This window comes from Nematolebias whitei, chromosome 13 (genome assembly GCF_014905685.2).
Source record: "Nematolebias whitei isolate Nwh7 chromosome 13, NemWhi1, whole genome shotgun sequence".
In the NCBI taxonomy this organism is placed as follows: Eukaryota; Metazoa; Chordata; class Actinopteri; order Cyprinodontiformes; family Rivulidae; genus Nematolebias; species Nematolebias whitei.
Genome location: NC_056510.1, coordinates 20,235,722 through 20,256,349, shown reverse-complemented (window position 1 = coordinate 20,256,349; position 20,628 = coordinate 20,235,722). Strand labels below are relative to the sequence as shown.

The window sequence follows — 20,628 nt, the reverse complement described above, 5'->3', positions numbered from 1 at the left end:
CGGAACGTCTTCTGTTACAAATAAAGTCCAGTTGTTTTTGTATTGAACGTTTTTTGAGTCTAACCTGGAATTTAACCATTTTTTTCTTATTGCACAGATATATGTTTTTCTCAGACTGGGAGGCAGCAAATGGACAACCAGGCCTTGAGCGGGCCTTCATGGATGGAACCAACCGCTATGGGATTATTGGCAGTAAACTAGGCTGGCCTGCTGGCATCACCCTTGACATAGAGTCCAAGCGCATCTATTGGGTTGACAGTCGTTATGACTACATTGAAACTGCAACATACGATGGTCTGCATCGGTAAGTTTCACGTTTCATTCTCCCTCATCTTTACATCCTAAAATATTTTAGACAAACACTTGTTTTCAAGAATTACATATGATTCACAAGCGGTACGATTTGCACATATTGATTTCGAATGAGTACTTCTCATGGACATTCTTCTAACAGAAAAACTGTTGCTCATGGAGGTGCTGTGGTCCCACACCCATTTGGGATCAGTTTGTTTGAGCACAATGTCTATTTCACGGACTGGACCAAGATGGCTGTGATAAAAGCAAACAAGTTCATTGACAATCAACCTCAAGTGATTTACACAACATCTCAGACCCCACATGGAGTAGCAGTGATACACCGACTGAAACAACCTCAAGGTACGCCCATTATTGAGTCAAGTCTTTTATCTGTGGAGAGCTATAGATTCAACTCATGCTTATTTTATATATTTTGTAAAAACACAATGGAAATTTACATGAATTTTGTAAGTGCAAGGGTTTTCAAAGAGGATAATTTAACCTTAAATGTGTTTTCTAGAAACTTGGATTGTTTTCTTGTGTCTCCAGTGCCAAACCCTTGCAGTGTAGACAGAGGTGGATGTGAGCAAATCTGTGTTTTAAGTCACAGGAGTGACAATGGAGGTCTTGGATACCGTTGCAAATGTCGCTTGGGTTATGATCTACATGCTGATGGCAAACGATGTATGGGTAAGTGAAGATGTCCCTGTTAAACAATAGTGATTTAGTACCCTTTATCATTTTGAAAATGGTGTGAGTTATCATTTATCAGACTATACCATCACAGAATGATCCTTTTTGGACTTTTTTAAAAGTCACTGGGTCTGACACCATTCAGTAGAATGTTTTTAATGCTTATTTCTAATTTCCTTTGTGCAGCTGTGAGGCAGTTTCTGCTGTTCTCCAGCCAGCTGGCTGTGAGGGGAATCCCCTTTAACCTCTCCTCTCAGGAGGACGTCATCCTGCCCATCACTGGATCGCCCTCCTACTTTGTCGGAGTGGATTTTAGCGCTGAGGATGATGCTATCTTCTTCTCAGACACAGCAAAAGATATTATCTACAAACAGAGAGTGGATGGAACAGGTGAATGTCTTTAAACAGAAGGGTCAACATGATGTGGAGTGTAGGAAACTAACACACAATATGTTTTCACTATTTTTCCTGTTCTTTATTCTTGAGTGGTTGTTTTTGCTGTGGAGAGCCCTTCCATGTGATTCAGTTGGGATAACAAAAGGTTTAGAGAGGGTATGATGGGGCAAGCTGGTAACACAGGAAAGCAAATACTGATAGGTAAGGATAGCTAGTTCCTAAAAATAAAAATAACCATTTATAGTGTTTTACTAAGCTTTTTCGATATACAGTATGATATCTCATCTGTCACTGAGGTAGGGGAAGTAGCCACTGTGGAAGTGAACCACTGCTCTGAGCTGCAGTGTTATTTCAGGAGTTGCTTTAGTTTTTTTTTTTTTTCTGTCCAGTTCACGAGAGGAAAATGCAAGCTGACAGCCTATTTATTTAAACGTATTCCTCTTTCATCTCCAAGTTAAACGGCGCTCTGACTGCTTTGATCTGTACAGGCAGGGAGATCCTGGCAGCCAACAGAGTGGACGGAGTGGAGGACCTGGCTTACGACTGGATTTCAAAAAACCTGTACTGGACTGACCCTCGATACAGGAGCATATCTGTCATGAGGCTTGCTGATAAATCCAGGAGGGCCATTATACGTAACCTGAACAACCCAAGGGCCATTGTGGTGCACCCTCTAATTGGGTAAATTAATGTTATCGCCAAAGAACAATGAGATATTTTCTACTGTCACCTCTTCTGCAAGAAGATTTTGTAAAACAGGTTATTCATCACTAATAAAACCAGAAAACAGTAAAATTGTACTTCATTGGTTTGCATTAGGTTTGTTTGGTTCTTAAATGCTTTTAGCCAATTGACAATTCACATGTACCGGTACTTTCTGAACTACATTTAGTAAACATCATTTAGCAAGACTATCTGTTTTACCTCTTTAGTCTACTTACAATCACTCATAATATAGAGATGTTTGTAGTTTTATGTTCGAAAACATGTATGAGGTAATCACCCATTATAAACTACCTCATACATAAGCCTCACCTGATAAAAGTAATTATTTAAAGCAAGCTGTTATTTCCTGTTGTCTCAAAGTCATAAGGTCTCTGCTTCCAACAGCTGAGATTAGCTCAGTATGAAGGGCAGTATTGTAGTTAGCGCTAAGAGGTTGGCTTAAACAGAAAAGCTGTACATTGCAAGCATAAAAAAGTAAGCTTGAATAAAAATCAGGAAGAGTTTGGTAGCATTTGGTGACATATTTAAATAAATAATGACGTTAAGCCTTCTTGTTCATTTGGATTTTTCAGGTATATTTTTTGGACTGATTGGTACCGGCCTGCGAAGATTATGAGGGCTTGGTGTGACGGGTCACATGCTGTGTCTATTGTAAACACCACTCTTGGCTGGCCAAATGGCTTAGCCATTGACTGGAGGTGAGCCAAATGTCTCACATCTAATTGTTCAGCATAACAGTGCCCCAATATACCTTTACGTTCTTTTCAGTTTGACAAGAATTCACTCTATTTTAGCTACAATTTTTTTTCCTTTTATAAAAATGACCTTTTTGAGAAAAAAAAGATCTCTCCTGTTGATGTATTGATCTCTTTGCCTGTATTCTATCTTTGTGTTCCTCTTGATTTCCACCCAGCTCAATGCGTCTTTACTGGGTGGATGCATTCTTTGACAAAATAGAGCACAGCAATTTTCATGGACAAAACAGGCTTTCTTTGGATCGTATAACCCAGATCTCCCATCCATTTGGCCTCACCATTTTTGAAGGTAAATCTGGGCTTTTACAATAACATGTCTCTGTAGGCAGTTCAGGGTCATTTCTTCTAAAAAAGAGTGCTGCCTATGGTCTGATGGTCCTGCTTTAATCATGGTCCTGCCAAAAGAGCACTTGATGTTCAAAGGAGGCGATGAAAGATAACATTTTTATTGCTTCTCTCACATGAAGGCTATGCATATTTCACTGACTGGCGACTGGGTGGCATTGTGCGTGTGCGCAAGACTGATGGTGGGGAGATGGTCATTATCCGAAGAGGAATCAGCCACATCATGCATGTCAAGTCTTTCAACTCCAACTCTCAGATCGGTCAGTAGCTTCATTCAGTGTTCTTTTGACTTTACCACTCATGTATAGCTGCAGATCACATCTGTCATCTGTCCATCCATCACTCCATTTTCTTTACACACTTCTTCTTTATGTGTCGCAGGGAGCTAGTGTCTATCTCCAGCAGTAAATGTGCAAAAGGCAGGGTACACCCTAGACAGGTCACAAGTCTATCACAGGGCCACATAGAGGCAAATGAAACAACCATTTACTCTCTCAACCACACATAGGGTGAATTTAGAGTTCCCAGTTAAGCCAACATGCGTTTTTCATTGGGAGGAAACTGGAGCACATTGAGAAAACCCACACATGTACAGGGAGAACTTGCAAACTTCAGTCAGAAAGGGCCCAGGCCTGAAGCCAAGTCGGTGTCCCTCTTATTGAAAGACTACAGCTTTAATCACTGTTCCACTGTGTTGCCCATGTATTTGTCATACTTCTGATATGGATCTTTCATCCACCCCCTTCTCAGGTTCCAACCTCTGCAACAGGCCAACAAATCCTAATGGAGACTGCAGCCACTTCTGCTTCCCAGCCCCAGACTCACAGAGAGTGTGTGGCTGCCCATATGGCATGAAGCTGTCGCCAAACCAGCAGACGTGTGTTGAGGACCCTTCCAACGAGCCCCCCACGTTGCAGTGTGGAGCCAACTCTTTCTCCTGTGGCAACGGCAAATGCGTTCCGCACAGCTACAGATGCGATGGTGTTGATGACTGTCATGACAACAGCGATGAAGCCAACTGTGCAATGAACAGTAATCCATTTTCTCACCAAACTTTCTAGAGCTAAAACTGGGATTTTGTTCAGGTGACGTCAGTATGATATAATCAGATCTTCATCTGTTTTGTTTTCTAGACAACACTTGTTCCCCCTCTGCCTTCACATGTGCCAATCAGCGCTGTGTGCCTTCAGGATGGCGATGTGATGGGCACAATGACTGTTTTGATAACAGCGATGAGACTAATTGCCCTACACAATTGCCTGGAACGTGCCCTGCCAACCAGTTCACCTGTGTCAACCACCGGTGTATCCCACTCACCTGGCGTTGTGATACAGATAACGACTGTGGGGATGGTTCAGATGAAGCAGACTGCCGTGAGTTTTCTCATCTTGTTTAACAGCAGGTTGGGCAAAAATTTAATTTTCAAGAGGGCCACACTGACTTAGTTAAAGCAATTGTAGGATTACACATTAAATTGGAAAAAATATATTATTTAGGACATTTTTGTTTGAGTTTTCTTTTAGGGCTTTTCCTCCCTTTTCCCTTGATGACATATTTGTAGCATTGAATAAATACTGAGATACTCAACGCACCAAACATGCTGTGAACTAACATATAGATGTCAACTTTAGTTTAAAGAATTGCCTATTTTGTTTTTAAGTGTTTGAATTTGTTTCTATCAGTACAAATGTTGACCTCACTAAAAATCTAAGGACTATTCTAGTCCAAAAGCTTTAGATTGTTGTGGTTTTAGATATATAACCAATAAAGAATAAAAAAAGGAAGCTCATATTTATATCTGCCTATTTGTGTTGACAGATCTAGGAGGTACATGTCATCCAGGACAGTTTCAGTGTCCAGATCATCGCTGTATAGATCCTAACTATGTTTGTGATGGAGACAGAGACTGTGTGGATGGAGCAGATGAACAGGGGTGCAGTAAGTCGCTTTCTAGATTAAATGCAACACATTCTGTGTTTCTTTTTTCCACTTTTATCTGATTCATAAAATTAATAAAATTCTGTTTACTATAATGTAATACATACATTTCAATACCTCATGCAGGCATTTATCATATAAGAAACACCAGTTTCCAGAGGAGGTTGTTAGGGTCAAATACATTCTTTGTTAAATGGAACAAGCATTTTTAAACCTAGTTTATTGCTCTGAATAGCTGTATTGTGCAACATTTCAATGTAACACAACTGGAAAACTATTTCAAGTTAGCATTTACATTCTCGCCTGAAACATTTCAGTCTACAACTGCACTGTGAGCGAGTTCAAGTGTGCCAGTGGTCACCAGTGCATCAACTCCTTCTATCGGTGTGATGGAGTCTTTGACTGCAGCGATCGCTCTGATGAACGGAACTGTCGTAAGTATTTACATCCTACTCCGTCTTGTTATTCGCTGCAGATGTATTGTAACTTTGACTCCATTTTATATATCTCAGCCACTAGGCCTCCAGGGATGTGCCACCATGAGAGTGAATTTCAGTGCCAGTCCGATGGGAGCTGTATTCCGTCTATGTGGGAGTGCGATGGCCATCCAGACTGCCAGGATGGCAGCGATGAACACCACGCCTGCCCGCCTCGTACCTGCCCTTCCTCATTCTTCCGCTGCGATAATGGAAATTGTGTGTTACGCAGTTGGCTTTGCGACGGCGACAACGACTGCAGGGACATGAGCGATGAAAGAGACTGTCCCTCACCACCTTTCCGGTGTCCAAGCTGGCAGTGGCAGTGTCCCGGCCACAGTGTTTGCATCAATCTCACCACAGTGTGTGACAACACGCCTGACTGCCCGAATGGTGCTGATGAGTCTCCACTTTGCAGTAAGTTGCATCTGCTGCTTTTGTCAACAAACAATCAAAACAATAACCTAGACACATGTTTGATTCAATATAAAAGCATAAATGTTTTATGTAAATCTACCGTTTAAAAATATAACTTGTTGACTAAAGATATAAAATACTTGTGACAAAATCACACAAAGTTATAGATTTATTTTCAGATTAAACAATTTGACTTTTTCAGTTGAGCATATTAATCTAATTACTAAAAGTAAAAATATTCAACCTGTTTAGGTTAAATCTGTTTTTATTCAAGACTGAATAAACTACTACAAAATTTGTTAGTACAAGTCCAAAAAGATTATTTTTGTTTCACTGATGTGCTTAACTTATGTCAAATGAATTCAAACATATTTGACTAAGTTTAATAAAAGAAAAATATTAACCAAGTTAAAATAAGTTTAAATAATCCATGTAAATAGAATCATATCTAGGCCCCCCACACACAAAAAAAACCTGTTAAAAAACTAGGAAACAACAAGTGAGTTATATAACGTCATCATGAAAGAAAGTCGTATAACTGTGTGGAATTTTTTTCCTTTTTAATCTTGAGTCAACAAGTCTTTAATGTGAAACACATTTTTTGTGCTTTAATATCTGTTTTATTTTCAGTAACATTGAAACATCTCACATCAAACACGATTCTTATCTGAACTGATTGTGTTTCATTTTCCTAGTTCTTGAAATGTATAAAAATAATTCACATTTATTCACAGAAAATTTATGTTGAATGACACCAACTTGAACTTATATTCTTGTGTTTAAATCAAGCATGTGTGTGTGTGTGTGTGTGTGTGTGTGTGTGTGATTTGTCCTGTTATTAATCTGAAAATGATCTGTGATTTTCCCCTCTTGCCTCTCTCACAATTTTCAGATGAGCCTTTACCAGGTAGGAACAAACTCTTAATCATTGATAGAAATGCTGCGTGTAGTTTTGATTCATTTTTCATAAGATGCGTCTCCATTAATGATTTTTGTCATAGATTTTCATTATTCACCACGTGCTGCGTTTGTGATTAAAATTGTTATGGCACAGATAAACCTATTCTAAGGACAAGCAATGAAAGTAGTCTTTGCTTTTGGTGTCCATCGTCATCAGAGTGCATCGTGTTTGGAATAGATTTTCAATTCTAAATTATCTTTTTCCTGCTTTCAACCCAGATCAGGAGAGTTGCTCTGATAACAATGCTGGCTGCACACATGGTTGTATCCAGGGGCCATTTGGGGCTCAGTGCACATGCCCTGTGGGCTATCAACTCAGCAATGACTCTAAAACATGTGAAGATATTGACGAGTGTAATCCCCCAGGACTTTGCAGTCAGCACTGCTTTAATGAAAAAGGGTCTTTCCGCTGTCACTGCCAGGATGGTTACGCTCTTGAAGCAGACCAACGTACCTGCAAAGCATCAGGTGAGAAAAAAAGTCCTAAAACTCTCTGTGGATGGAATAATGAAGTAAAATGCTTTTATGATCAGCCCTGCTGTGATTTAAGCTTCAACATATTTTACCTTCCACTCCGCCAGCTGTTGAGAAGGAGCCCCAATAAAGGAGGAGCTGGGCCCTGACTGCCAGACAGCCTTTTCTTCTCCCGTGTCTTTCTTTGCTTCTCTGATTTCAAAAGATAGGACAAATAACATATATGTCAGTCACTGACCATCAGCGGTGTAATTAGAACATAATCACAAACAAAGGGCTGTTTATGGTGGAAGCGTGCCTGACATGAGCTCCCTCTTCCCCCACAGATAACCCCCTGAAAGCCTTTGCAACACAATAGGACATTATTTGGACAAACATGCATTCCCAGAGGAGTGCCATTTGATTAGGGTCTATTTAACAAACTAGCTGTGGCTGTGGTCCATACACACAAACACTGATAAGTGCTCTTATTAGCATGAAAATGAACATGGAAAAAGTAACAAAAGTTTGATGACTGTGTTTTCTAGATTTGAGGCAGGCGCTCCTGCTTGTGGCCAGTCGAAACCAGATTGTGCAAGACGACATAACCACTCAACCTAATGTAGTCCGGTCACTGATTCGAGATGGACGCAACATTGTGGCCCTTGATTTTGACTCTGTCTCTGATCGCGTGTACTGGTCTGACACAAGCCAGGACAGAATCTGGAGTTGTCACAAGAATGGCACTAATAGAACTGTGGTAAGACAGTGAGCTAAAATATGTATTGTGTTTATAGTTATTTGTATAATGAAAGTGTTTATTTAAGAATATTTATCTTGCAAATAGGTATTTGACAGTGGAGTGACTGTGACAGAAAGCCTTGCTGTGGACTGGGTGGGCAGGAACTTGTACTGGACTGATTACGTCCTAGAAACAATTGAAGTGTCTAAACTGGACGGCAGCCACAGGACTGTATTAGTCAGTGAAAATGTCACCAATCCTCGAGGTCTCGTGCTGGACCCTAGAGAGAGGTCAGAAGGAAGTTTGTATTCAAACTATTTGTCATTTAATGTCAGGTATTTCCACGTGCTGTTTACTGATGGTAAATTACAATTTGCTTTGCAGTGCTCACTTGATGTTTTGGACTGACTGGGGGAGGAACCCTCGCATTGAGCGGGCAAGCATGGATGGGAAGCTGAGGACAGTGATCATAGCCAGCAAACTGTACTGGCCCAATGGTCTAACCATAGACTATCCAAATAATTTACTGTATTTTGCTGATGCTTACTTGGATTTTATTGACTACTGTGATTACAATGGCAACAACAGGAAACAAGTTCTTGCCAGTGACCTGGTGAGTCTGTAGTGACAAAACTTAATTTTAATATTATCACCAAAGATTACTTACATATTCGTTATTTAAACACAAACATAAGATATTTGATATTCTCTTAAATGGCATGAATTAGACACATCTTTTTTTTCCTTTTGCTACTCTCTATAAAAAGGTACTGCAACATCCCCACGCAATTACCATTTTTGAGGATTTTGTCTATTGGACCGACAGATACATCAACCGAGTGATGCGAGCTCATAAGTGGCATGGGGAGAACCAGACAGTGATGCTCTTCAACCTGCCTCAGCCCATGGGTCTGGTAGCAGTACACCCAGCCAGGCAGCCATCAGGTAGGACAAATAAATTTAGCATAATCTAATGTGTTGCATCAATGCAACTCACTGCAAGTGGTTTGACTGTGGTCAGTCTGTAATACAAACCGGTGTGAATCTGTGAAGATTACTCACCTGGTTTTGTTTGATTTGACTAATTGTAGGACAGAACCATTGCTTGAGGAGTCCTTGTACACATATCTGTCTACTTTCTGCTGTGGGACCAAGATATTATTCATGTGCCTGCCCCTCAGGCTGGACTCTGGCAGCCAACGAATTCACCTGCACCAGAGGTATGCATGCTGCCAAAAGAAGGAAAACACTGATCACTTATCATGGTTAAAAAGGAAGTCGAAGTTGATGTATTTGTCAGATATTATTCTAAGCATTGCTTACTATTATAAAAAAATAAAAAACGTTAAAGAAAAGATGATTTTCACATATTTTCTGGAGAGAGATATTTTCACATCATTAACAGGATAAACCTTTGAAAACATTATCCTTGTGTTATCAATTGATCCAAGCACTTGTCAACAACCTCCCATTTAGACTTTCTTGTAAAGCTGGTGTTCCAGACATAAATATTAGGAATCATATAAGTGTGCCTTTCACGGTCTCAAGAAGACAAGGGACCTTTAAGTCAAAGTCCAAGGAGTCTGCCGTAGGTCAGCAGCTTAACTTATCTCAGGTTTCAGACTCTTCTACCCAAGCAGAATGCAATCTCCTCTGAAGCCAATGATTATCCAAGAATGAAAATGCCCTACAACCATTCATTTACTCTAATCTCCAATGACAACACAAATCAGATTGTGGAACCAGCTTTCATCAGTCAATACAATTTAAGGAACTTTTTAGCTTGAGATCCCTAATGTGTACCAAATATTCTAGTGTTGGTTTTTAATTATCATGGACTAAAGCTACATCACTGCTGCATGTCATCCCAGTTCTGTTTTTGAATTTGTTTAATCAATTTAAAATATTAGCTAGTCCATTTCCTTTGAAACTTTAAAAAGAAGAGACTGCAGTTGTGTTCTAGTTCCCGTTTCGTAAATGTGTGAACACTGGTGTTGATATTGTTGTTTGATATTGTTGTTTCTCTTGTAGTTGAAGACCCTTTTCTGGTGGTTGTGAGAGACAGTATCATCTACGGCATTCCTTTAAACCCAGAAGATAAGAGCAACGATGCTATGGTTCCTGTGGCTGGTCTTCACAATGGTTATGATGTTGACTTTGATGATAATGAACAGACCATCTACTGGGTGGAACACCCAGTAAGTCAGTATTTGCTCTCCTATCACGCCACAATAAAAAAAGAACTTAAGTTTGATGTCATTGAAAGTTTATATCAATAAATTAATTTTAATGTTCTTGATCTGTTTGGGACTTGCAAACCAAATGTTCAAGTAAAACGTTTGAATTCCTGAATAGATCAATATTGTGCATTAGGTGGTCAATTTGTCCTCCTTTGTCCTCCAGGGGGAAATCCACAGGGTGAAATCAGATGGTACTAACAGGACAGAGTTTGCCCCTGCAGCCATTCTTGGCTCCCCTGTTGGCCTGGCTTTGGACTGGATAACTGAGAATCTGTATTACACCAATCCAGCTACACAGTCTATTGAGGTGAGCCATCCATCCATCCATTTTCTTCCGCTTATCCAGGGTCGGGTCACGGGGGTAGCAGCCTAAGTAGGGAGGCCCAGACTTCCCTCTCCCCAGCCACTTGGTCCAGCTCCTCCGGGGGAATCCCGAGGCGTTCCCAGGCCAGCCAAGAAACATAGTCCCTCCAGCATGTCCTGGGTCTTCCTCTGGGTCTCGTCCCGGTGGGACGTGTCCGGAACACCTCACCAGGGAGGCGTCCAGGAGGCATCCTGAAGAGATGCCCAAGCCACCTCAACTGGCTCCTCTCAACGTGGAGAAGCAGGGGCTCTACTCTGAGTTCCTCCCGGATGATCGAGCTTCTCACCCTATCTCTAAGGATTGAGCCCAGACTCCCTGCGGAGAAAACTCATTTCGGCCGCTTGTATCCAAGATCTTGTTCTTTCGGTCACAACCCAAAGCTCATGACCATAGATGAGGGTAGGAATGTAGATCGATCGGTAAATTGAGAGCTTTGCCTTTTGACTCAGTTTTCTCTTCACCACGACAGACCTGTACAGCACCCGCTTCACTGCAGATGCTGCACCTATCCGCCTATTGATCTCACATTCCATTTTTCCCTCATTCATGAACAAGACCCCAAGATACTTGAACTCCTCCACTTGGGGCAGGGCCTTCTCCCTGACCCAGAGAGGGCACTCTACCCTTTTCCGACTCAAGGCCATGGCCTCGGATTTGGAGGAACTGATCTTCATCCCGGCCGCGTCGCACTCGGCTTCGAACCGCTCTAGCGAAAGCTGTAGATCATGATCTGATGAAGCCAATAGGATCACATCATCTGCAAAAAGCAGGGACGCAATCCTAAGGCCACCAAAACAGAACTCCTCAAAACTTTGGCTACGCCTAGAAATTCTGTCCATAAAAGTTATGAACAGAATTGGTGACAAAGGGCAACCTTGGCGGAGTCCAACTCTCACCGGGAACAAGCCCGACTTACTGCCAGCAATGCGGACCAGGCTCTGACACCGGTCATACAGGGACCTAACAGCCCGTATCAAAGGGCCCAGTACCCCATACTCCCAGAGTACCCCCCACAGGGTTCCCCGAGGGACACGGTCGAACGCCTTCTCCAAGTCCACAAAGCACATGTAGACCGGTTGTGCAAACTCCCACGCACCCTCCAGGACCCTGCTGAGAGTGTAGAGCTGGTCCAGTGTTCTACAACCAGGACAAAATCTGCACTTCTCCTCCTGAGTCCAAGGTTCGACTATCCGACGGACCCTCCTCTCCAGAACCCCCGAATAGACCTTACCAGGGAGGCTTAAGAGCGTGATCCCCCTGTAGTTGGAACACACTCTACGGTCCCCCTTTTTGAATAGGGGGACCACCACCCCGGTCTGCCAATCCAGGGGAATTATTGAGGTGAGCAAGTTGGTCAAATAAAATATTCATTAAAATTAAATCAAGTGTCGCCTCACAAGTACGTACTTACTTACAAATCTACCAACCAACCAATGTTACCTATTTAAATGTTTCCTTTTTACTTATTTACATGTTACTTATGTATGTTCCTATGCACCTATTTATATTTTTATTTACTTTTTTTTTGTGTTTGCCCAGATTTTAAAGTTGAGAGGCGAGGTACAGTACCGGAAAACTCTAATCACTAATAATGGTTTGCCGACTGGAGCTGGCAGTCCTGTTGGGATTGCAGTAGATCCAGCACGTGGGTAAGCCCCATGCATTACTGTTCTGGCACAGCTACTTAAATCTGCAGCTATTGAACTCTGTCACCATCTACATCACCCTATGTTCCAAGTGTTACCCAACAACAGGTTGTAACTAAAACTTTAGCACCATACAGTCACTTAAAAAAAAGAGTTTATGCTAAATTTGATCATAACATGTTGGATTGAACAATATAAAGCATGCACTGCATGTCTTTCTAAATTGCATAAAAAAACAACAGAATTAAACAATATATTTTATTTAGCAAACTGTACTGGACAGACCAAGGAACAGAGAGTGGTATCCCTGCTAAGGTTGCGTCTGCAGACATGGATGGCACGAATCCAGTGAACCTGTTCACCCACAACCTGGATCACATAGAGTTCCTCACTGTGGACATCAAAGAAAACAAGCTGTACTGGGCTGTAACAAGCACTGGCAAAGTGAGTTTTTATTTTCTGTGTTCTCTTTAAAATTCAGGTAATAAAGATATGTTTGCACCTTAAATTGGATGTACAGTAAATACTTTTTGTAAAGACATTACCAGTGTTCTTTTGTGCATTAAACTTCCACAGATTGAACGGGGTGATGCAGATGGAAGTAATCGCGTCACCATCGTGACAGGTCTGTCTCATCCTTGGGGTGTGGCTGTTTATCAGAGTTACCTGTACTTCACTGACCGTGACTTTGAGGTCATAGAGCGTGTGGACAAGTCCACTGGTGCCAACAAGGTTGTGCTGAGAGACAACGTATCTGGACTTAGAGTCCTAAAAGTTCATTTTCGAGAACGTGAGTAGCAGAATTGCTCATAATTGTTTAATTTACCCAGTTTACATACAACATTAATTCTTGCCCTTTTTTTTTTTTTGTTGTATTTGTCACAATATGCTTTCTCTACAAACTCAGAATCTGCAGGTACATCTAATGGCTGTGGTGACAATGTGGGAATGTGTGCACAGCTCTGTTTGCCACGACCACAAGGCCTTTTTACATGTGCATGCACAACAGGTTTTAAACTCAATACTGACAACCGGACCTGTACTCCTTACCAGTCCTATGTTGTCGTCTCTACTCTGTCTGCCATTAAAGGCTTCAGTCTGGAAGGGTCTGACCACTCTGATGCCATGGTCCCTGTGGCTGGGAGAGGTCAGTAACAATAACAATATGCCAGTAAAAAACGTGAGCTGAATTAATGAGTGTTAAATTGTTCTCTTACAGGCCGTAATGCACTCCACATTGATGTGCACATGGCTTCTGGTTTCTTATACTGGTGTGATTTCAGCAGCACAATGGCAATACAAAACGGGGTCCGACGTATAAAGCCTGATGGCTCAGGATTACATAGTGTAGTTACATCTGGAATTGGTCGCAATGGAATTCGAGGCATTGCTGTGGACTGGGCTGCAGGTAAGCTGTTGCGTTTATTTAGCTATATTTTGTCGATGCCTTACGAGCCACGTGGAGCCATACGGAAAATTTCTGTGAATGGAAAAGTCAGTAAATAAGGAACCTAGTGTTTTAACATTATGAACTGTGTTGCCAAAGTAAAAAAAAGGTTAAAAGACACAATTTGTATAGAACATCTGTAAAAAATATGATGTCTTTAGCAATATTATATTCTCAAATACCACTTAAACTCCTTAACAAACTATGTAAGAAGGGCAAGCTGAAGGTTTTGCAATGGCTTTCATCTTTTTTGGGTCATAAATGTCTTGTATGGACCATGTTCCCAGATTTTCCTGAAATGTACAGCTTTTTGAAAAGAAAATGGTAAAAAGAAATCTAAAAAATTGTTAAAAAAAAATCATAGCTGGCTAAAGAATGTTACAAGCCGAGTTGTAAAATTGTTGTGATCAAGTACTCACCTTACTGTAGACCAAGATTTTTACTTCAGGTGATCTTCTTCTTTTTCAGCTATTTACACTAACATAAATGCCACTACAGTAACCAAAACTTTGCATGTTACTTTTCAGTTAAAGCTATCTTAAAGTTGCAAATTTAGGTTCTGTAATAATTGAAAATCATGCTGTCAAGTCCTCTTTCAAGTTTATTTCTGAGATTTTACTAGCAAATACACATCATAATATCACTTACGGATGTCCTATTTGATTTTGTCTTCAGGCAATTTGTATTTTACCAATGCCTTCCTGACTGAGACCTACATTGAGGTACTTCGCTTGAACACCACTTTCCGCAGGGTGCTGTTGAAGACCCAGGTAGATATGCCTCGCCACCTTGTTGTAGACCCCAGAAATAGATACCTGTACTGGGCCGATTATGGTCAGACCCCCAAAATTGAAAGAGCACTTTTGGATGGAACCAACCGCACAATTTTAGTGTCTTCCGGGATTATTACCCCACGAGGCCTTGCTCTGGACTGGCGAACTGGCTATGTGTACTGGGTGGATGACTCTCTGGATATGATTGCTCGAATCAACCCCCATGGAGGGGAGACAGAGATTGTCAGGTTTGGCAGTCGCTACCCAACTCCTTATGGAATTACAGTGTTTGAAAATAGCATCATATGGGTGGACAGAAACCTTAAGAAGGTTTTCCAAGCGAGCAAAGAGCCAGGCAACACAGAGCCACCTGCTGTCATTAGAGACAATATCAACATGCTGAGGGATGTAACTATCTTTGACCAGCGAACTCAGCCCACCAGTGTCCAAGACTTGAACTACAACCCCTGCATGGAAACCAACGGAGGCTGTGCCCACTTCTGCTTTGCCCTTCCAGGCTCTAGCACAGGCATGCAGAATAAAAAGTGCAGCTGTGCTTTTGGGGATCTCGCAGAAGATAAAGAGAGCTGTGAGATGTCAAAGGATGATTACCTCATCTACACGACTGAGAGCACAGTGCGCAGCTTGCGACTTGATCCTGAGGACCATGCAGTACCCTTTCCTGTTGTCAACGTGCCTCGTACATCAGTGGCCCTGGATTTTGACCTTGTAGACAATAGGGTATACTTCACACAAAGCTCAGGAGCAGGAGCAAGCAAGATCAGCTACATCAGCTTGCCCTTTCCCACTTCACCTCCTGTTGTTGTGGCTTCAGGTAAGAAAACACTTCTGCAGTTCAATTAATAGTTTAACTGTCTTAGTTGTATAAATTACATGTTTTTTTAATGGTTTAACAGATCTTGGGGCTCCTGATGGAGTTGCCTATGACTGGATAAACAAACGTATTTACTACAGTGACTTTGTAAACCAAAGCATCAGTTCTATGTCTGTGGATGGCGCTCAAAGAACTATAATTGCACATGTCTCCAGACCAAGGGCCATCATGTTGGATCCCTGCCGAGGGTATGAACTGCATGGTATACCTCTTTTTGAGTTTAAACAAGACATGCTTAAGTTTTTCCCCCTCTACACAGATACATGTATTGGACAGATTGGGGAATCCATGCAAAAATTGAGCGAGCCACATTGGGTGGAAACTTTCGAACTGAGATTGTGAATAGCAGTCTGGTGTGGCCAAATGGTCTGACTCTGGACTATGAGGATGAGAGGCTTTATTGGGCAGATGCCAGCTTGTAAGATCTGAAAAATACCTCTCTGTTTGTTTTTTATATTTGTTATGTTATTTTGTTACTTTAAAACCTTGTCATTGACATAATTTTCTTTGTCATTAGACAGAAGATTGAGCGGTCCTCTCTTACGGGATCCAACCGTGAAGTCATTGTCAGCACAGCCATTTACCCATTTGCAATGACCATGTTTGGTCAATTTATTTATTGGACTGACTGGAATACCCTCAGTATCTATCGGGCTAATAAGCATGATGGCTCTGGCCTAAGGGTTATGATTCAGAACCTTCCATCTCGACCAATGGACATCCATGTTTTGGCCAGCAGGAAGCAGCAGCAGTGTGATAGTCCCTGCCAGCAGTTCAATGGAGGTTGCAGCCACATCTGCACACCAGGTACAAGCTGATAATTTGTTCTGAGTGAAGAAAATAGATTTTCTAATTCAACGCTGCATAATTTTATGTTATATAATTTGTTTAGGACCAAATGGAGCTGAGTGTCAGTGTCCAGCAGAGGGTCGCTGGTATTTAGCTGACAATAAGTATTGCATCCCTGACAATGGGACTCGCTGCCAGCCAGGCCAGTTCACCTGTATGAACGGCCGCTGCATTCGAGCCCAATGGATATGCGACAATGACAATGACTGTGCAGATGGCAGTGATGAGTTGGAAAGAGTCTGTGGTAGGCAGCTCTTAAAATAATCTAAATTACTGATATTTCTGATTTTCAATTCCTCATTCTCTATTTTTTAACCAATCTCTAGTTACCCTCCGTGTCTTAATCAGAAATCAACTTTTGTCTCCCTTTTACCTTCACTACTAACAAACGATGTTTCTTGTTCTCCTTAACAAATTCCTTTTTAAGGACCTAACCCAATCTTCAGCTATGCTGGTGTGTATTTTTACACTTATTGATTGAATTTCTAGTGACATGCTACTCCCTCATAAATAACAGAAATAAACACTAACACAAATCAATGCACCTGTTTTTGCATGCAGTCCCACAGTTGCTGTCATCCTTTATTGCCTTGTCAGGTAAAATAAGATTGTGAATGTGAATGTTAATGTATTCATTTCTCTTAAACTTGTCCTACTGGTCTTATCTCTGACCTGTTCTTGATTCTGACAGCCTTCCACACCTGTGAGCCCACAGTGTTTACTTGTGGTAATGGGAGATGTGTTCCCTACCACTACCGCTGTGACCATTATGATGATTGTGGAGACAATAGTGATGAAGTGGGCTGCCTCTTCAGACCCTGTGACCCCAACTCAGAGTTCACCTGTAACAATGGGCGTTGCATCGCAAAGGACTATGTTTGCAATGGCATTAACAACTGCTATGACAATGGGACCTCCGATGAGCAGAACTGCCGTGAGTATGGCCAAAAAAATCAAAAAGAGGTTGAGTGTCTATTTTTTAATTTTTGTAGTAAATGTGTTTAAACCTGCGGTTATTCCAGCGGAGAGAACCTGTCAGCCAGAGCAAACAAAATGTCAGTCTACAAATATCTGTATCCCGCGTTCATACCTGTGTGATGGAGACAACGACTGTGGGGATATGAGCGATGAGAGCCCAACACACTGTGGTGAGTTCACCAGTTTCAAGACTTGCATGTTTTCTGTACCAATTCAAATTCTCATTCTTATTATTTCTTGTTCAACTCCTCCAATCTTAGTGCGGTATTAGTAAATGTATGGCTCTGTATACTTTGCTTTGTTTTCCTCTGGTGACTTATTTTTACTTGGGTAATTTAAAATAGAAGCAATAATTAATGTTGGGATTACATGTTAAAGTCAAATCACTAATTGAAAACAACCTACATGTAAAAACATCACTTGTTTTTAATTTATATATACTTTACAAAATTTTCTATGTTATGTTGTAACATGTACAATAAGATGTATGATTCAAATATGTTAAATGAGATCAAATACATACAATATTCAGTATAAAAGACAAATAAAATACACAATACAATATACTTTGCAATATACAATACAGTGTACTTTTGTTTTTGAGTGTGCCATTTATATTGCTGCCTACACACAAAAATCCACCAAAAATAAAGCAATGTCACAGAATTTAATCAAAATTTACCAGTAAGATAATATACATTTTTGACATGCGCATACACACATATAATCGTCAATAGTGAACTGTGTGAGCAAATAAACAAGAAATTCAATATTACAAATAGTGTCAATACCTGGGAGAATTTTACACTGTCGTTATCATTTTTAAATATATTTAGGCACTGCTTTGTATAGTTTCTTGTACTATCTGTATAAGCCATCCATTACAGTATAGTTTTCTTTTGCTAATATTTTCATAATGAACATGTTTTGTTCACACTGTAAAACAAGATATTGTGTTAAAAAATGTTTTTTGTGTGTCAGTCATTTTGCAAATATTTTAGAATACAGTAATCCATTCTTAACCTTTTAAAAATAATAATATTGAGATGTTTAAATCCTTGTAATGCCAAACTTTTAATACGTTTAGCAAGATTTCACTTTGAACATTGTAAATACGGCAAAGCATCTTCTTGCTGCTCAGTTCCCAGAAAGTAAAATGTAATTGATCATATCCTCTAAGTGACTTTATTCTTGTCTGCTTTTTCCACATAGCTACATCCACTTGCTCCCAGAGTGAATTTCGTTGCTCCAGTGGCCGCTGCATCCCCGCCCACTGGTACTGTGATGGAGGGTCCGACTGCTCTGATGGCTCTGATGAACCCCACTCCTGCAGTGAGTGTCGGTCAACTCTCGCATCCAAAATGAGCCTTTTAGCTTTGTGCTGCAGCCTCCACCTCTTTATCAGCTGCTTGGTTATTGTGTGTCGTGTCTTTCAGGCAGTCTGCATCTGTATTGTGTGAGACACTCCTGTGAGTGATGTAGTGAAGAGTATGAGTCAGTGGTGTATTTCTTTGTTGATGATGTGGTCAGCCAGGCCTCCTATTGTGGGCTGCATTCCTCTGTGGTGACGCCCCTCAATGTCCGCAGACAAACAGCACCTCCCCCCCTCTTTATCCGCCAGGGGTTACAGAGCTTTCACTTTGGCTTTTGTTTAGATAGCTCGCCATGCATGGGAATGTGGAGTTGCCATGACTATTTTGAAAGCTTTGCCATTGTTGTATTGTGCCTTCTTTGTAAGTTGAAAGGCCGTGGGGGAAGTAAAAATAAATGGCCATTGCAAACAGAAATGTATATGTCGTAATTAAAGAGTGGATGACAATTTGTTAAGATTTGTTGAGTTTTACAGTCGCAGCTAGTTAGATGTGCTATCCAAATGGGATTGTTTTGTCGCTGCAGCCTTGATGGCCAGAACCTGCAACACAGATCAGTTCCGCTGTGATGACGGCAGGTGCATCGCCTCATCGTGGATTTGTGATGGGGACAATGACTGTGGTGACATGAGCGATGAAGACCAGAGGCACAACTGTGGTATGCACTGTTACTTTACCTGTCTTTCCTCTGTATTCTATTATTTCTTCATGCTCTCATTTCCTTTGCTCTTGTTCTCCATATTTTCCTGACTTTGGCACCCCCAGCTCCCGGCATGCTTTTTGTATTCAGGATTTTGACACGCCACTGGGGGAGTGTTGTAGGGCGGCCAGTGCCCAGCATCTTAGTCTCTTGCAGAAGTTTGTCCAATTCAAGGAGCTGACATTCCTGATTTCTCCTGCCTCAGTCGTTACTTTGTGCATGTCTCCTTGCTCTGGGTTTCTGGCTCAGGGTGGATCAAGATTCCTATATCTCACCAGTGTGTGCTCCAAAAATAAGAGGCCTAAAGCTAAAGACTTTAGCACTGCTTGAGCCTCAGTAGGAGGCTCACTTCAAACAGTACAGTCACGGCTGTGTGGGTTGAAATACAGTTTGGAATGTTTGGATTTCCAAAATATGTCACCAACATTATTTAACTTCTTGTAAATCCTCGTGTCTGATCAAATTGTGTTCTCAGCCAATCGTACGTGCTCAAGTGCAGAGTTCACTTGTGTGAACAACCGACCGCCTCAGCGGAAATGTATTCCACGTGACTGGGTTTGTGATGGAGATGCAGACTGCGCAGACGCATTTGATGAGCATCAGAACTGTACGCACAGATCCTGTGGCATCAATGAGTTCACCTGTAGTAATGGTCTCTGCATACGCAGCTCCTACAGGTTAGATATAAAATATTAGAGACTACATTTGTAATGACTATTTGTGGAAAATTGCAGTTAATTATTTGCACTCTTTAAAAGGTGTGATCGTCGCAATGACTGTGGAGACAGCAGTGATGAGCAGGGCTGCACCTACCAGCCCTGTCAGTCACACCAGTTCACCTGCCAGAACGGCCGCTGCGTGTCACGTGACTTTGTCTGCGACGGCGACAACGACTGTGGGGACGAGTCTGATGAGCTTGATCACATGTGTCGTACTCCAGCTCCCACCTGCCCCCCTGGAGAGTTCAGGTGTGAAAATGGACACTGTATTTCGCTGAGCAAAGTGTGCGACAGGAATGATGACTGCTCCGACAACAGTGATGAGAAAGGATGCGGTGAGTGTGAAAAGATTTAAGCAATAAATCAGAAATCTGTGGCTGGAGTTTATTTCTGTTGTAAGACTTTTTTTTTTTTTTTTTTTTTTTTTTTTTTTTTTTTTTTTCTGTTCT

General features: G+C 41.3%; 1 protein-coding gene across 1 annotated transcript in view; it reads left to right on the top strand.

Moving 5' to 3' along the window:
- The window catches only part of lrp2a (low density lipoprotein receptor-related protein 2a), a 57,526-nt gene that overhangs the window by 15,949 nt on the left and 20,949 nt on the right, over window positions 1-20,628 (top strand). The window contains exons 13-49 of the mRNA XM_037686950.1: window positions 98-304; window positions 455-657; window positions 847-987; window positions 1,177-1,380; window positions 1,875-2,067; window positions 2,685-2,810; window positions 3,026-3,156; window positions 3,335-3,472; window positions 3,963-4,244; window positions 4,346-4,585; window positions 5,031-5,150; window positions 5,468-5,584; window positions 5,663-6,043; window positions 7,223-7,471; window positions 8,005-8,216; window positions 8,304-8,488; window positions 8,583-8,811; window positions 8,966-9,143; window positions 9,290-9,418; window positions 10,230-10,396; window positions 10,602-10,745; window positions 12,342-12,451; window positions 12,715-12,892; window positions 13,025-13,238; window positions 13,356-13,595; window positions 13,668-13,856; window positions 14,571-15,503; window positions 15,586-15,751; window positions 15,823-15,981; window positions 16,081-16,370; window positions 16,456-16,656; window positions 17,104-17,346; window positions 17,435-17,560; window positions 18,603-18,722; window positions 19,287-19,418; window positions 19,936-20,137; window positions 20,219-20,514. Of these exons, the coding sequence (XP_037542878.1) occupies window positions 98-304; window positions 455-657; window positions 847-987; window positions 1,177-1,380; window positions 1,875-2,067; window positions 2,685-2,810; window positions 3,026-3,156; window positions 3,335-3,472; window positions 3,963-4,244; window positions 4,346-4,585; window positions 5,031-5,150; window positions 5,468-5,584; window positions 5,663-6,043; window positions 7,223-7,471; window positions 8,005-8,216; window positions 8,304-8,488; window positions 8,583-8,811; window positions 8,966-9,143; window positions 9,290-9,418; window positions 10,230-10,396; window positions 10,602-10,745; window positions 12,342-12,451; window positions 12,715-12,892; window positions 13,025-13,238; window positions 13,356-13,595; window positions 13,668-13,856; window positions 14,571-15,503; window positions 15,586-15,751; window positions 15,823-15,981; window positions 16,081-16,370; window positions 16,456-16,656; window positions 17,104-17,346; window positions 17,435-17,560; window positions 18,603-18,722; window positions 19,287-19,418; window positions 19,936-20,137; window positions 20,219-20,514 (7,775 nt within the window). The remainder of the gene's footprint in view (window positions 1-97; window positions 305-454; window positions 658-846; window positions 988-1,176; window positions 1,381-1,874; window positions 2,068-2,684; window positions 2,811-3,025; window positions 3,157-3,334; window positions 3,473-3,962; window positions 4,245-4,345; window positions 4,586-5,030; window positions 5,151-5,467; window positions 5,585-5,662; window positions 6,044-7,222; window positions 7,472-8,004; window positions 8,217-8,303; window positions 8,489-8,582; window positions 8,812-8,965; window positions 9,144-9,289; window positions 9,419-10,229; window positions 10,397-10,601; window positions 10,746-12,341; window positions 12,452-12,714; window positions 12,893-13,024; window positions 13,239-13,355; window positions 13,596-13,667; window positions 13,857-14,570; window positions 15,504-15,585; window positions 15,752-15,822; window positions 15,982-16,080; window positions 16,371-16,455; window positions 16,657-17,103; window positions 17,347-17,434; window positions 17,561-18,602; window positions 18,723-19,286; window positions 19,419-19,935; window positions 20,138-20,218; window positions 20,515-20,628) is intronic.